This window comes from Triticum aestivum, chromosome 3B (assembly GCF_018294505.1).
Source record: "Triticum aestivum cultivar Chinese Spring chromosome 3B, IWGSC CS RefSeq v2.1, whole genome shotgun sequence".
Classification (NCBI taxonomy): domain Eukaryota; kingdom Viridiplantae; phylum Streptophyta; class Magnoliopsida; order Poales; family Poaceae; genus Triticum; species Triticum aestivum.
In genome coordinates, this window is record NC_057801.1 from 605,129,343 (window position 1) to 605,144,414 (window position 15,072).

At 43.2% G+C, this 15,072-nt stretch overlaps 1 protein-coding gene across 1 annotated transcript; it reads right to left on the reverse strand.

Annotated features, from left to right (window-relative positions):
• Positions 1-906: 906 nt before the first annotated feature.
• Positions 907-4,354, reverse strand: LOC123065848 (uncharacterized). The gene is made up of 3 exons (XM_044489052.1): positions 3,953-4,354; positions 2,481-2,552; positions 907-1,144 (listed from the first exon to the last, which is right to left on the reverse strand). The coding sequence occupies exons 1-3, from the start codon at positions 4,155-4,157 to the stop codon at positions 1,074-1,076; spliced, it is 348 nt and encodes a 115-aa protein (XP_044344987.1). The 5' UTR covers positions 4,158-4,354; the 3' UTR covers positions 907-1,073.
• Positions 4,355-15,072: the final 10,718 nt, after the last annotated feature.

Genomic DNA, 15,072 nt, shown 5'->3' on the forward strand with positions numbered 1-15,072 from the left:
CCTAGCTAGGGGCATTAAACGATAGCGCTAGTTGAGAGGCAACCCAATTTTCTTTGTGTTCTTTGTTTTTGTTCCTGTTTAGTAATAAATCTTGCATATAATTTCTGTTTAGATGTGTTTTTATCTTTTAATTAGTGTTTGTGCCAAGTAAAACCTATAGGATAACCTATGATGATAGTTGATTTGATTCTGCTGAAAAACAGAAACTTTGCGCTCATGAGAAAAAATTCAATAAATCACAAAAAAGTGATTTTACGTTGATTCTTTTTGCTTCTGATCAATAGACAAATTTTCCAGGACTTCCTATTTTGGTAAGATTTTTAGAATTCCAGATACTTTTGTTAGTTACAGATTGCTACAGACTGTTCTGTTTTTGACAGATTCTGTTTTTTGTGTGTTGTTTGCTTATTTTGATGCATCTATGGCTAGTAAAATAGTTTATAAACCATAGAGAAGATGGAATACAGTAGGTTTAACATCAAAATAAATAAAGAATGAGTTCATTACAGTACCTTATGTGGTTGTTTTGTTTTCTTTCACTAACGGAGCTTATAAGATTTCCTGTTGAGTTTTGTTGTGAAGTTTTCAAGTTTTGGGTAAAAATTTTATGGACTATGGAATAAGGAGTGGCAAGAGTCTAAGCTTGGGATGCCCAAGGCACCCCAAGATATTCAAGGATAGCCAAAAGCCTAAGCTTGGGGATACCCCGGGAATGCATTCCCTCTTTCATCTTTATTCATTGGTAACTTTACTTGGAGCTATATTTTTATTCGCCACATGATATGTGATGCCCCCGATTCAATCGTACACTAATCATGCACGCAAATGTGTACGATCAAGATCGTGGACTCACGGAAAGATATCACAACACAACTCTAAAAGTAAAATAAGTCATACAAGCATCATATTACAAGCCAGGGGCCTCGAGGGCTCGAATACAAGTGCTCGAACATAAACGAGTCAGTGGAAGCAACAATATCTGAGTACAGACATAAGTTAAACAAGTTTGCCTTAAGAAGGCTAGCACAAAAATAGTGACCATTGAAAAGGCGAGGCCTCTTGCCTGGGACCTCCTAACTACTCCTCAAAGCCGAACTCCTTGCAGAACCATCCTCGGGATCCTCTGGCTCCTGGACTCCAACGTCTGGTTGCGGCATCCGGGAAGAAGAGGAAAAGGGGGGAAAAGAGGGAGCAAAGCAACCGTGAGTACTCATCCAAAGTACTCGCAAGCAAGGATCTACACTACATATGCATGGGTATATGTGTAAAGAGGCAATATCGGTGGACTGAACTGCAGAATGCCAGAATAAGAGGGGGATAGCTAGTCCGATCGAAGACTACGCTTCTGGCAGCCTCCGTCTTGCAGCATGTAGAAGAAAGTAGATTGAAGTCCTCCAAGTAGCATCGCATAGCATAATCCTACCCGGCGATCCTCCCCTCATCGCTCTGTGGAAAAGCGATCACTGGGTTGTCTGTGGAACTTCTCTGGGTGTGTTTTATTAAGTATCCGGTTCTAGTTGTCATAAGGTCAAGGTACAACTCCGGGTCGTCCTTTTACCGAGGGACACGGCTATTCGAATAGATAAACTTCCCTGCAGGGGTGCACCACATAACCCAACACGCTCGATCTCATTTGGCCGGACACACTTTCCTGGGTCATGCCCGGCCTCGAAAGATCAACACGTCGCAGCCCGACCTAGGCACAACAGAGAGGTCAGCACGCCAGTCTAAATCCTATGCTCTCAGGGGTCTAGGCCCATCGCCCATTGCACACCTACACATTGCGTACGCGGCCGGAAGCAGAACTAGCCCCCTTAATACAAGAGCAGGCTTACGTTCCAACCCGGCGCGCGCCGCTCAGTCGCTGATGTCACGAAGGCTTCGGCTGATACCACGACGTCGAGTGCCCATATCTTTCCCATGTAGTTGGTTAGTGCTTATAGGCCAGTGGCCAGACTCAGATCAAATACCAAGATCTCGTTAAGCGTGTTATTATGAAGCAACCGCGGACGCCGACCAGGGCCAGGCCCACCTCTCTCCTAGGTGGTCTCAACCCGTCCTGTCGCTCCGCCACAAAGTAACAGTCGGGGGCCGTCGAGAACCCAGGCCCACCTCTACCGGGATGGAGCCACCTGTCCTTCCAGCCCCCACATTGGAATCACTTGCGGGTACTCAACGAGCCAACCCGACTTTAGTCACCATCTGTATAGTATGTATATTATATACCCGTGATCACCTCCCAAGTGATCACGGCCCGATAGTATAGCAAGGCAGACTGGCCAGAATGTAGGGCCAATGATGATAAACTAGCATCCTATAATAAGTATTTAGGATTGCAGGTAAGGTATCAACAGATGTAGCAACAATGACAGGCTATGCATCAGAATAGGATTAACGGAAAGCAGTAACATGCTACACTACTCTAATGCAAGCAGTATAGAGGAGAATAGGCGATATCTGGTGATCAAGGGGGGGCTTGCCTGGTTGCTCTGGCAAGAAGGAGGGGTCGTCGGTGACGTAGTCGAACTGAGGGTCGCCGACAGTCTCGGGGTCTACCGGAAAAAAGTAACGGAGGGGGAACACAATAAATAATAGAGCAATCAAAGCATCACAAAGCGTAACATGGCAATACGCGGTGCTAGGTGTGCCCTAACGCGGTAGTAGGTGATACCGATGAAGGGGAAAAAATTTCCGGGAAAGTATTCCCGGTGTTTCGCGTCTTCGGACAGATGAATCTGAGGGGGAAAGTTGCGTGTTCGCTATGCTACGGATGCGTGACAGACGAACGGGCTGCGTACGGATTCGTCTCATCGTTCTGAGCAACTTTCATGTATAAAGTTTTTCCATCTGAGCTACGGTTTAATTGTTATGATTTTTCCAAATTTAAATGATTTCTTGGATTCCTTCTAATTCGAAATAAAAACAATGAATACCTTTTGTACACAACAACACCTACCCACAATGTATGACCAGTGGGGCCATGGGCTGGGTTGACTCAGTCAACAATTGACTGGTCAACCAGTGAATAGTACAAGTGGGGCCTACTTGACATTGAAACAGACTTTTAGTTAGGCTTTTTTTTAAGAAATAAGATAGGCCCACATGACATAGACTACATCTAGACTAAGTCAATCAATTTAGTCAACATAGGGGGATTATTAGCACTAACGGAGATTAGTTTCTAATCTCAACAGGGGCCGACCCAGGTGGTAGTGGCCTAGGCGGCCACACACACACGAACACACACCACACACACACACGGCGCATACACACATCGCCATGGAGGAGAGCAACCGTACCTAGCTAGCAAGCATCAGGTAACAGCAGCAGTAGTGGTTAGGAGCAGTAGCAGCGTTGAGCAGCAGTGGCGCAAGAGCAGTAGCAAGTAGCAGCAGGATCACACAGGCGGCAAGGCAGTGGAGCAGAGAGCAGCAACGATAAGCCGAGCAGCTGCAGCGACACAGCAGCAACAGCACGAGCTGCAGCTGCAAGCTGAATCAACGCAGCAGCAATGACAGTAGGCGGAGCAGGGACCGCGGGCGGCTGTAGGGTGCGCCCTGGACGCGGCCCGGGCGAGCGGCGGCCAGCGCCGGCGCACGCACAGAAGCCCGTGGGGCAGCGGCGAGTGCGGCCGGGGGCGAGCAAGACATCGCGCATCCACCAGTGCTACTGGATCAGGCGGGGACGACTTAAGGCGACCACAACGACGACGGTGAGTGGCGGCCGAAGCAAGAAATCGAGGAGGCGGTGCTAGGAGTACGCACGCAAAGCACCGAAGGGCTAGGCAGCTCCCACGCGATGCGAGAAGCACCGTGGAGTGCTTGCCTGAGCCGGAGAAGCACTACAGCAGCGGCAACAAGCACGACGGCGGCGATGAACTACGGCAAGTGTGGTGCGGCGGCTACAGATAGCAAATCGAAGGAGATGCAGAGGAGAAAGGCAGAGGGCTCACCAAGGAGCGCACGGAGGCTCGTTGAGAGCTTAGGAGCGCAGAACGGTGACGGGGTCGATGGAGAACGGAAGTGGCCGAAGGAGGAAGAAGACTCGATCCTGGCGATGTAGCGCGAGGGGACTCGAACTGATGGCCGTAGATGAAGTAGACGAGGCAGACGGAGCTCCTGGGCATAAAATTGTGGCAAACGGTGGCTGGTGGCCATGGGATCGATGAAGATGATGACGACCACGAGCTCGACCTTGTTTAGGTCGTCGAATTCGAGCGAGGGGGAGGGGATTTGGGGGCTAGGGTTGCAGAGGGAGAGGGAGGCTACTGGGGTGCTCTTATCCTCGGCAAGGGTCGCAGGATGGTCGGCACCTGGCAATCGAAGCCATGGACGCGACGCGTGCGTCCACCACGTCTGTGATGAACAGGGAAGGAGACAGGAAGTGTTGGGCTGGGGTGGATTGAGCCTGTTGGTCCGGTTAGCCCAGTGGTGGGTTTCATTTCATTTCTTGTTTTCTCTTTCATTCATTTTATTACTTTTTTTGTTTACATTTTATTTTTACTTATTATAGTTTTATCAAATTTAAAAATGAGCCACTAATTTAGTGTTAATAAATATGCTACAGTCCCAATAGTTTTGGGAAACTAAATAAAATAATTTTATAATTTAATAATTGAAAATGCAATTAATTAATTGCTCTTGCTACAGTTTTATTATTTTAGTGAATTTAAACATTTAAAAAAATGTGGATTGTCCACCGACATTACTTATGATTTATTTGTCACATCCAGAAGATTTTAGTTTTAATGTTTGAAAATGTTTCTCGTTTGACTTTATCGTAAATTTGGACTTGAACGGAAATTGAATCATCGCGAGATTAACAATAGTAATCGTGGTGACGTGGTATCATTAGCAAAGGTTCATTGTAGCTTAATTATCCGGGCGTTACATGATATGTGTTTTGCTTGGAGCGTCGTGTATTATATTAGTCTTTGCTTTTTAGTTTACCACAATCATCCTTGCTGTACACACCTTTTGGGAGAAGCCTATTTGATTAGAATTTGCTAGAATATGCTTTGTGCTTCACTTATATCTTTTAAGCTTGATAGTTTTTGCTCTAGTGCTTCACTTATCTTTTAGAGCACGATGGTGACTTATTTTTGTAGAAATTGCTAGTCTATCATGCTTCTCTTATATTATTTTGAGAGTCTTTTAGAACAGCATGGTATTTGCTATGGTTATAAAATTGGTCCTAGAATGATAGGCATCCAAGTTGGGTATAATAAAAACTATCATAGGAAGTGAATTGGATGCTATGATCAATTTGATACTTGATAATTGTTTTGAGATATGGAGGTAGTGATATTAAAGTCATGCTAGTTGGGTGATTATGAATTTAAAGAATGCTTGTGTTGAAGTTAGCAAGTCCCGTAGCATGCACGTATGGTTAAAGTTGTGTAACAAATTTAAAAAATAAAGTGTACCTGGCTTGTGCATCCTTATGAGTGGCAGTCGGGGACGAGCGATGGTCTTTTCTTACCAATCTATCCCCCTAGGAGCATGTGCGTAGTACTTGATTTTTGATGACTTCTAATTTTTTGCAATAAGTATATGAGTTCTTTTGACTAATGTTGAGTCCATGGATTATACGCACTTTTACCTTTCCGCCATTGCTAGTCTCTTCGGTACCGTGCATTTCCCTTTCTCACCTTGAGAGTTGGTGCAAACTTCACCGGTGCATCCAAACCCCGTGATACGATACGCTCTATCACACATAAACCTCCTTATATCTTCCTCAAAAAGCCACCATACCTACCTATTATGGTATTTCCATAGCCATTCCGAGATATATTGCCATGCAACTTTCCACCGTTTCGTTCTTCATCTTCATGACATACATTACTTTTGTCATATTGCCATTGCATGATCATGTAGTTGACATCGTATTTGTGGCAAATCCACCATGCATTATTTTTCATACATGTCACTCTTGATTCATTGCACCATCCCGGTACACCGCCGGAGGCATTCATATAGAGTCATATCTTGTTCTAGTTTCGAGTTGTAATTCATATGGTGTAATCAATAGAAGTGTGATGATCATCATAATTAGAGCATTGCCAAAAAAGAAAAAAAGGAAAAAAAGGCCAAAAGAAAAAAAGGGAAGTCCCAAAAAAAAGAAAAAAAAGAAAAAAAGAAAAAAGGAAAAAAGGAAAATAAATAAAAAGGGTAATGTTACTATCTCTTTTTCCACACTTGTGCTTCAAAGTAGCACCATGTTTTTCATATAGTGAGTCTCATAAGTTGTCTTTTTCCTACTAGTGGGAATTTTTCATTATAGAACTTGGCTTGTATATTCCTACGATGGGCTTCCTCAAATGCCCTAGGTCTTCATGAGTAAGCAAGTTGGATGCACACCCACTAGTTTTCTTTTGTTGAGCATTCATTTGTAGCTCTAGTGCATCTGTTGCATGGCAATCCCTACTCCTCATGTTGACATCAATTGATGGGTATCTCTATAGCCCGTTGATTATCCTCGTCAATGTGAGACTTTCTCCTTTTTTGTCTTCTCCACACAATCCCCATCATCATATTCTATTCCACCCATAGTGCTATGTCCATGGCTCACGCTCATGTATTGCGTGAAGGTTGAAAAAGTTTGAGATTATTTAAGTATGAAACAATTGCTTGGCTTGTATCGGGGGTATAAAAGTTGGGAACATCTTTGTGTGATGAAAATGAAGCATAGCCTAACTATATGATTTTGTAGGGATGAACTTTCTTTTGCCATGTTATTTTGAGAAGACATGATTACTTTGATTAGTGTGCTTGAAGTGTTACTATTTCTTCTATCAATATGAACTTTTATTTTGAAATCATTTGGATCTGAACATTCATGCCACAATAAAGAAATTTTTATTGAGAATTATGCTAGGTAGCATTCCACATCAAAAATTCTCTTTTTATCATTTACCTACTCGAGGTCGAGCATGAATTAAGCTTGGGGATACTTGATACGTCTCCAACGTATCTATAATTTTTTATTGTTCCATGCTATTATATTACCCCTTTTGGATGTTTATGAGCTTTATTTTACACATTTATATCATTTTTGGGACTAACCTACTAACCGAAGGCCCAACCCGTATTCCTATTTTTTTGCCTATTTCAGTATTTCGAAGAAAAGGAATATCAAACGGAGTCCAAATGGAATGAAACCTTCGGAGGCGTGATTTTTGGAATGAACGTGATCCACATGACTTGGAGTGCAAGTCAAGAAGCAGCCGAGGCAGCCATGAGATAGGTGAAGGAAATATGCCCTAGAGGCAATAATAAGTTATTATTCTCCTCATATCATGATAAATGTTTATTATTCATGCTAGAATTGTATTAACCGGAAACACAATACATGTGTGAATACATAGACCAACATAACGTCACTAGTATGCCTCTACTTGACTAGCTCATTAATCAAAGATGGTTATGTTTCCTAACCATAGACATGTGTTGTCATTTGATTAACGGGATCACATCATTAGGAGAATGATGTGATTGACATGACCCATTCCGTTAGCCTAGCACTTGATCGTTTAGTATATTGCTATTGCTTTCTTCATGACTTGTACATGTTCCTGTAACTATGAGATTACGCAACTCCCGTTTACTGGAGGAAACTTTGGGTGCTACCAAACATCACAACATAACTGGGTGATTATAAAGGAGTACTACAGGTGTCTCCCAGAGGTACATGTTGGGTTGGCGTATTTCGAGATTAGGTTTTGTCACTCCGATTGTCGGAGAGGTATCTCTGGGCCCTCTCGGTAATGCACATCACTATAAGCCTTGCAAGCAATGTAGCTAATGAGTTAGTTACGGAATGATGCATTACGTAACGAGTAAAGAGACTTGCCGGTAACGAGATTGAACTAGGTATTAGATACCGACGATCGAATCTCGGGCAAGTAACATGCCGATGACAAAGGGAACAACGTATGTTGTTATGCGGTTTGACCGATAAAGATCTTCGTAGAATATGTAGGAGCCAATATGAGCATCCAGGTTCCGCTATTGGTTATTGACAGAGAATAGTTCTAGGTCATGTCTACATAGTTCTCGAACTCGTAGGGTCCGCACGCTTAACGTTACGATGACAGTTTTATTATGAGTTTATATATTTTGATGTACCGAAGGTTGTTCCGAGTCCCGGATGTGATCCAGGACATGATGAGGAGTCTCGAAATGGTCGAGACATAAAGATTGATATATTGGAAGCCTATATTTGGATATCAGAATCGTTCCGGGAGAAACCGGGATTTTTCTAGAGTACCGGGGGGTTACCGGAACCCCCCCGGGGGTTATTGGGCCTACATGGGCCATGAGGGAGAAGAGGAGAGCCCCCCTCCCCCCTAGTCTGAATAGGACAAGGAGGGGGGGCGGCGCCCCCCTTTCCTCTTTCCCCTCCCCCCTTTCCTTCTCCACCAAGGCAAGAGGGGTGGTCCTACTCCCCGTGGGAGTAGGACTCCTCCAGGCGCACCCCTTGGGGCTGGGCGCCACCTCCCCCCTCCCTCCTTTATATACAGGGCAGGGGGCACCCCTAGAACACACAAGTTGATCTACGTGATCGTTCCTTAGCCGTGTGCGGTGCCCCCCTCCACCGTATTCCACCTCGATCATATCGTCGCGGAGTTTAGGCGAAGCCCTGCGCCGGTAGAACATCATCATCGTCACCATGCCGTCATGCTGACGGAACTCATCCACGACACTTTGCTGGATCGGAGTCTGGGGATCGTCATAAAGCTGAACGTGTGCTGAACTCGGAGGTGCCGTATGTTCAGTACTTGGATCGGTCGGATCGTGAAGACGTACGACTACATCAACCGCATTGGCAATAACGCTTCGCTTACGGTCTACGAGGGTACATGGACATTACTCTCCCTCTCGTTGCTATGCATCACCATGATCTTGCATGTGCGTAGGGATTTTTTTTGAAATTACTATGTTCCCCAACGGTGGCATCCGAGCCAGGTTTTATGCGTAGATGTCATATGCACGAGTAGAACACAAGTGAGTTGTGGGTGATACAAGTCATACTGCTTACCAGCATGTCATACTTTGGCTCAGCGGTATTGTGAGATGAAGCGGCCCGGACCGACATTACGCGTACGCTTACGTGAGACAGGTTTCACCTTACGAGCACTCGTGCTTAAAGGTGACTGGCGGCGGATGTCCGTTCTCTCTCAACTTTAGCTGAATCGAGTGTGGGCTACGCCCTGGTCCTTGCGAAGGTTTAAAACAGCATTAACTTGTACGAACTATCGTTGTGGTTTTGATGCGTAGGTAAGAACGGTTCTTGCTAAGCCCGTAGCAGCCACGTAAAATTTGCAACAACAAAGTAGAGGACGTCTAACTTGTTTTTGCAGGGCATGTTGTGATGTGATATGGTCAAGACGTGATGCTATATTTTATTGTATGAGTGATCATGTTTTGTAACCGAAGTTATCGGCAACTGCAGGAGCCATATGGTTGTCGCTTTATTGTATGAAATGCAAACGCCCTGTAATTGCTTTACTTTATCACTAAGCGTAGCGATAGTCGTAGAAGCAATAGATGGTCGTAACGACAACGATGCTACGATGGAGATCAAGGTGTCGCGCCGGTGACGATGGTGATCACGACGGTGCTTCGAAGATGGAGATCACAAGCACAAGATGATGATGGCCATATCATATCACTTATATTGATTGCATGTGATGTTTATCCTTTATGCATCTTATCTTGCTTTGATTGACGGTAGCATTTTAAGATTGATCTCTCACTTAAATTATCAAGAAGTGTTCTCCCTGAGTATGCACCGTTGCGAAAGTTCTTCGTGCTGAGACACCACGTGAATGATCGGGTGTGATAGGCTCTACGTTCAAATACAACGGGTGCAAAACAGTTGCACACGCGGAATACTCAGGGTTAAACTTGACGAGCCTAGCATATACAGATATGGCCTCGGAACACGGAGACCGAAAGGTTCGAGCGTGAATCATATAGTAGATATGATCAACATAGTGATGTTCACCATGAAACTACTCCATCTCACGTGATGATCGGACATGGGTTTAATTGATTTGGATCACGTAATCACTTAGATGGATTGAGAGGATGTCTGTCTAAGTGGGAGTTCTTAAGTAATATGATTAATTGAACTTAATTTATCATGAACTTAGTACCTGATAGTATTTTGCTTGTCTATGTTTGTTGTAGATAGATGGCTCGTGCTGTTGTTCCGTTGAATTTAATGCGTTCCTTGAGAAAGCAAAGTTGAAAGATGATGGTAGCAAATTACACGGACTGGGTCCGTAACCTGAGGATTATCCTCATTGCTGCACAGAAGAATTACGTCCTGGAAGCACCGCTGGGTGCCAGGCCTGCTGCTGATGCAACTGACGATGTTAAGAACGTCTGGTAGAGCAAAGCTGATGACTACTCGATAGTTCAGTGTGCCATGCTTTACGGCTTAGAACCAGGTCTTCGAACGATTTTGAACGTCATGGAGCATATGAGATGTTCCAGGAGTTGAAGTTAATATTTCAAGCAAATGCCCGGATTGAGAGATATGAAGTCTCCAATAAGTTCTTATAGCTGCAAGATCGAGGAGAATAGTTCTGTGCAGTGAACACATACTCAAAATGTTTGGGTATAATAATCACTTGATTCAACTGGGAGTTAATCTTCCTGATGATAGTGTCATTGACAGAATTCTTCAATCACTACCACCAAGCTACAAGAGCTTCATGATGAACTATAATATGCAAGGGATGGACAAGACTATTCCCGAGCTCTTCGCAATGCTTAAAAGCCGCGGAGGTAGAAATCAAAGAAGGAGCATCAAGTTGTTGATGGTTAACAAGACCACCAGTTTCAAGAAAAAGGGGCAAAGGGAAGAAGAAGGGGACTTCAAGAAGAACAGCAAACAAGTTGCTGCTCAAGAGAAGAAACCCAAGTCTGGACCTAAGCCTGAGACTGAGTGTTTCTACTGCAAGCAGACTGGACACTGGAAGCGGAACTGCCCCAAGTATTTGGCGGATAAGAAGGATGGCAAAGTGAACAAAGGTATATGTGATATACATGTTATTGATGTGTACCTTACTAATGCTCGCAGTAGCACCTAGGTATTTGATACTGGTTCTGTGCTAATATTTGCAACTCGAAACAGGGACTACGGAATTAAGGCAAGATTGGCTAAGGACGAGGTGACGATGCGCGTGGGAAATGGTTCCAAAGTCGATGTGATCGCGGTCGGCACGCTGCTCTACATCTACCATCGGATTAGTTTTAGACCTAAATAATTGTTATTTTGGTGCCAGCGTTGAGCATGAACATTATATCTGGATCTTGTTTGATGCGAGACGGTTATTCATTTAAATCGAGAATAATGGTTGTTCTATTTATATGAGTAATATCTTTTATGGTCATGCACCCTGAAGAAGTGGTCTATTTTTATTGAATCTCGATAGTAGTGATACACATATTCATAGTGTTGAAACCAAAAGATGCAGAGTTGATAATGATAGTGCAACTTATTTGTGGCACTGCCGTTTAGTCATATCGGTGTAAAGCGCATGAAGAAACTCCATACTGATGGGCTTTTGGAATCACTTGATTATGAATCACTTGGTACTTGCGAACCGTGCCTCATGGGCAAGATGACTAAAACGCCGTTCTCCGGAACTATGGAGCGAGCAACTGATTTGTTGGAAATCATACATACTGATGTATGTGGTCCAATGAATGTCGAAGCTCACGGCGGGTATCGTTATTTTCTCACCTTCACAGATGATTTGAGCAGATATGGGTATATCTACTTAATGAAACACCAAGTCTGAAACATTTGAAAAGTTCAAAGAATTTCAGAGTGAAGTGGAAAATCATCGTAACAAGAAAATAAAGTTTCTACGATCTGATCAGTGGAGGAGAATATTTGAGTTACGAGTTTGGTTTACATTTGAAACAATGTGGAATAGTTTCGCAACTCACGCCACCCGGAACACCACAACGAAATGGTGTGTCCGAACGTCGTAATCGTACTTTACTAGATATGGTGCGATCTATGATGTCTCTTACTGATTTACCGCTATCATTTTGGGGTTATGCTTTAGAGATGGCCGCATTCACGTTAAATAGGGCACCATCAAAATCCGTTGAGACGACGCCTTATGAACTGTGGTTTGGCAAGAAACCAAAGTTGTCGTTTCTTAAAGTTTGGGGCTGCGATGCTTATGTGAAGAAACTTCAACCAGATAAGCTCGAACCCAAATCGGAGAAATGTATCTTCATAGGATACCCAAAAGAGACTATTGGGTACACCTTCTATCACAGATCTGAGGGCAAGATTTTCGTTGCTAAAATCGGATCCTTTCTAGAGAAGGAGTTTCTCTCGAAGAAGCGAGTGGGAGGAAGTAGAACTTGATGAGGTAACTGTACCCTGCTCCCTTATTGGAAAGCTAGTTCATCACAAGAACCGGTTCCTGTTGACAACTACACATTGGTGAGGAAGCTAATGAATATTGATGCATGAAACGTCAGAGCAAGTTTCTACTGAACCTCGAGGTCTACCAGAGTAAGATCCGCCCACCAGAGTGGTATGGTAATCCTATTTCTGAGAGTCATATACTTGCACCATGATGAACCTACGAACTAGTGAGGAAGCGATGATTGAGGCCCAGAGATTCTCCGCAAAATGGCCTTAGAGGCCATGAAAATCTGAGATGGGATCCATGTATGGAGAACAAAGTATGGACTTTGGTTGACTTGCCCGATGATCGGCAAGCTATTGAGAATAAATGGATCTTCAAGAAGAAGACTGACGCTGATGGTAATATAACTGTCTACAAAGCTCGACTTGTTGCAAAAGGTTTTCGACAAGTTCAAGGGGTTGACTACGATGAGACTTTCTCACCCATAGCGATGCTTAAGTCTCTCCGAATCATGTTAGCAATTGCCGCATTTTATGATTATGAAATTTGGCAAATGGATGTAAAAACTGCATTCCTGAATGGTTTTCTGGAAGAAGAGTTGTATATGATGCAACCGGAAGGTTTTGTCGATCCAAAAGGTGCTAACAAAGTGTGCAAGCTCCAGCGATCCATTTATGGACTGGTGCAAGCATCTCGGAGTTGGAATAAACGCTTTGATAGTGTGATCAAAGCATATGGTTTTATACAGACTTTTGGAGAAGCCTGTATTTACAAGAAAGTGAGTGGGAGCTCTATAGCATTTCTGATATTATATGTAGATGACATATTGTTAATTGGAAATGATATAGAATTTCTGGAGAGCATAAAGGGATACTTGAATAAAAGTTTTTCAATGAAAGACCTCGGTGAAGCTGCTTACATATTGGGCATCAAGATTTATAGAGATAGATCAAGATGTTTAATTGGACTTTCACAAAGCACATACCTTGATAAAGTTTTGAAAAAGTTCAAAATGGATCAGGCAAAGAAAGGGTTCTTGCCTGTATTGCAAGGTGTGAAGTGGAACTACCCCAAGTATTTGGCGGATAAGAAGGATGGCAAAGTGAACAAAGGTATATGTGATATACATGTCATTGATGTGTACCTTACTAATGCTCGCAGTAGTACCTGGGTATTTGATACTGGTTCTGTTGCTAATATTTGCAACTCAAAACAGGGACTACGTATTAAGCGAAGATTGGCTAAGGACGAGGTGACGATGCGCGTGGGAAATGGTTCCAAAGTCGATGTGATCGCGGTCGGCATGCTACCTCTACATCTACCATCGGGATTAGTTTTAGACCTAAATAATTGTTATTTTGTGCCAGCGTTGAGCATGAACATTATATCTGGATCTTGTTTGATGCGAGACGGTTATTCATTTAAGTCAGAGAATAATGGTTGTTCTATTTATATGAGTAATATCTTTTATGGTCATGCACCCTTGAAGAGTGGTCTATTTTTATTGAATCTCGATAGTTGTGATACACATATTCATAGTGTTGAAACCAAAAGATGCAGAGTTGATAATGATAGTGCAACTTATTTGTGGCACTGCCGTTTAGGTCATATTGGTGTAAAGCGCATGAAGAAACTCCATACTGATGGGCTTTTGGAATCACTTGATTATGAATCACTTGGTACTTGCGAACCGTGACTCATGGGCAAGATGACTAAAACACCATTCTCCAGAACTATGGAGCGAGCAACTGATTTGTTGGAAATCATACACACTGATGTTTGTGGTCCAATGAATGTTGAGGCTAGCGGCGGGTATCGTTATTTTCTCACATTCACAGATGATTTGAGCAGATATGGGTATATCTACTTCATGAAACACAAGTCTGAAACATTTGAAAAGTTCAAAGAATTTCATAGTGAAGTGGAAAATCATCGTAACAAGAAAATAAAATTTCTACGATCTGATTGTGGAGGAGAATATTTGAGTTACGAGTTTGGTTTACATTTGAAACAATGCGGAATAGTTTCGCAACTCACGCCACCCGGAACACCACAACGAAATGGTGTGTCGAACGTCGTAATCGTACTTTACTAGATATGGTGCGATCTATGATGTCTCTTAATGATTTACCGCTATCGTTTTGGGGTTATGCTTTAGAGACGGCCGCATTCAAGTTAAATAGGGCACCATCAAAATCCATTGAGACGACGCCTCATGAACTGTGGTTTGGCAAGAAACCAAAGTTGTCATTTCTTAAAGTTTGGGGTTGCGATGCTTATGTGAAGAAACTTCAACCAAATAAGCTCGAACCCAAATTGGAGAAATGTGTCTTCATAGGATACCCAAAAGAAACTGTTGGGTACACCTTCTATCACAGATCTGAAGGCAAGATTTTCGTTGCAAAATTCGGATCCTTTCTAGAGAAGGAGTCTCTCTCGAAAGAAGTGAGTGGGAGGAAAGTAGAACTTGATGAGGTAACTGTACCTGCTCCCTTATTGGAAAGTAGTTCATCACAAGAACCGGTTCCTGTGACAAGTACACCAATCAGTGAGGAAGCTAATGATATTGATCATGAAACTTCACATCAAGTTTCTACTGAACCTCATAGGTCTACCAGAGTAAGATCCGCACCAGAGTGGTACGGTAATCCTATTCTGGAAGTCAT

Bases quoted from the DNA above. Each gene is read 5' to 3' on its own strand.
- LOC123065848 (XM_044489052.1), bottom strand. From the start codon at position 4,157: ATGGCCACCAGCCACCGTTTGCCACAATTTTATGCCCAGGAGCTCCGT. The intron at 2,553-3,952 runs GTGAGCCCTCTG...TTTTTCCGGTAG, and splicing joins GAGCCTCCGTGCGCTCCTTG to ACCCCGAGACTGTCGGCGAC. The intron at 1,145-2,480 runs GCAAGCCCCCCC...TGCCGCAACCAG, and splicing joins CTTCTTGCCAGAGCAACCAG to ACGTTGGAGTCCAGGAGCCA.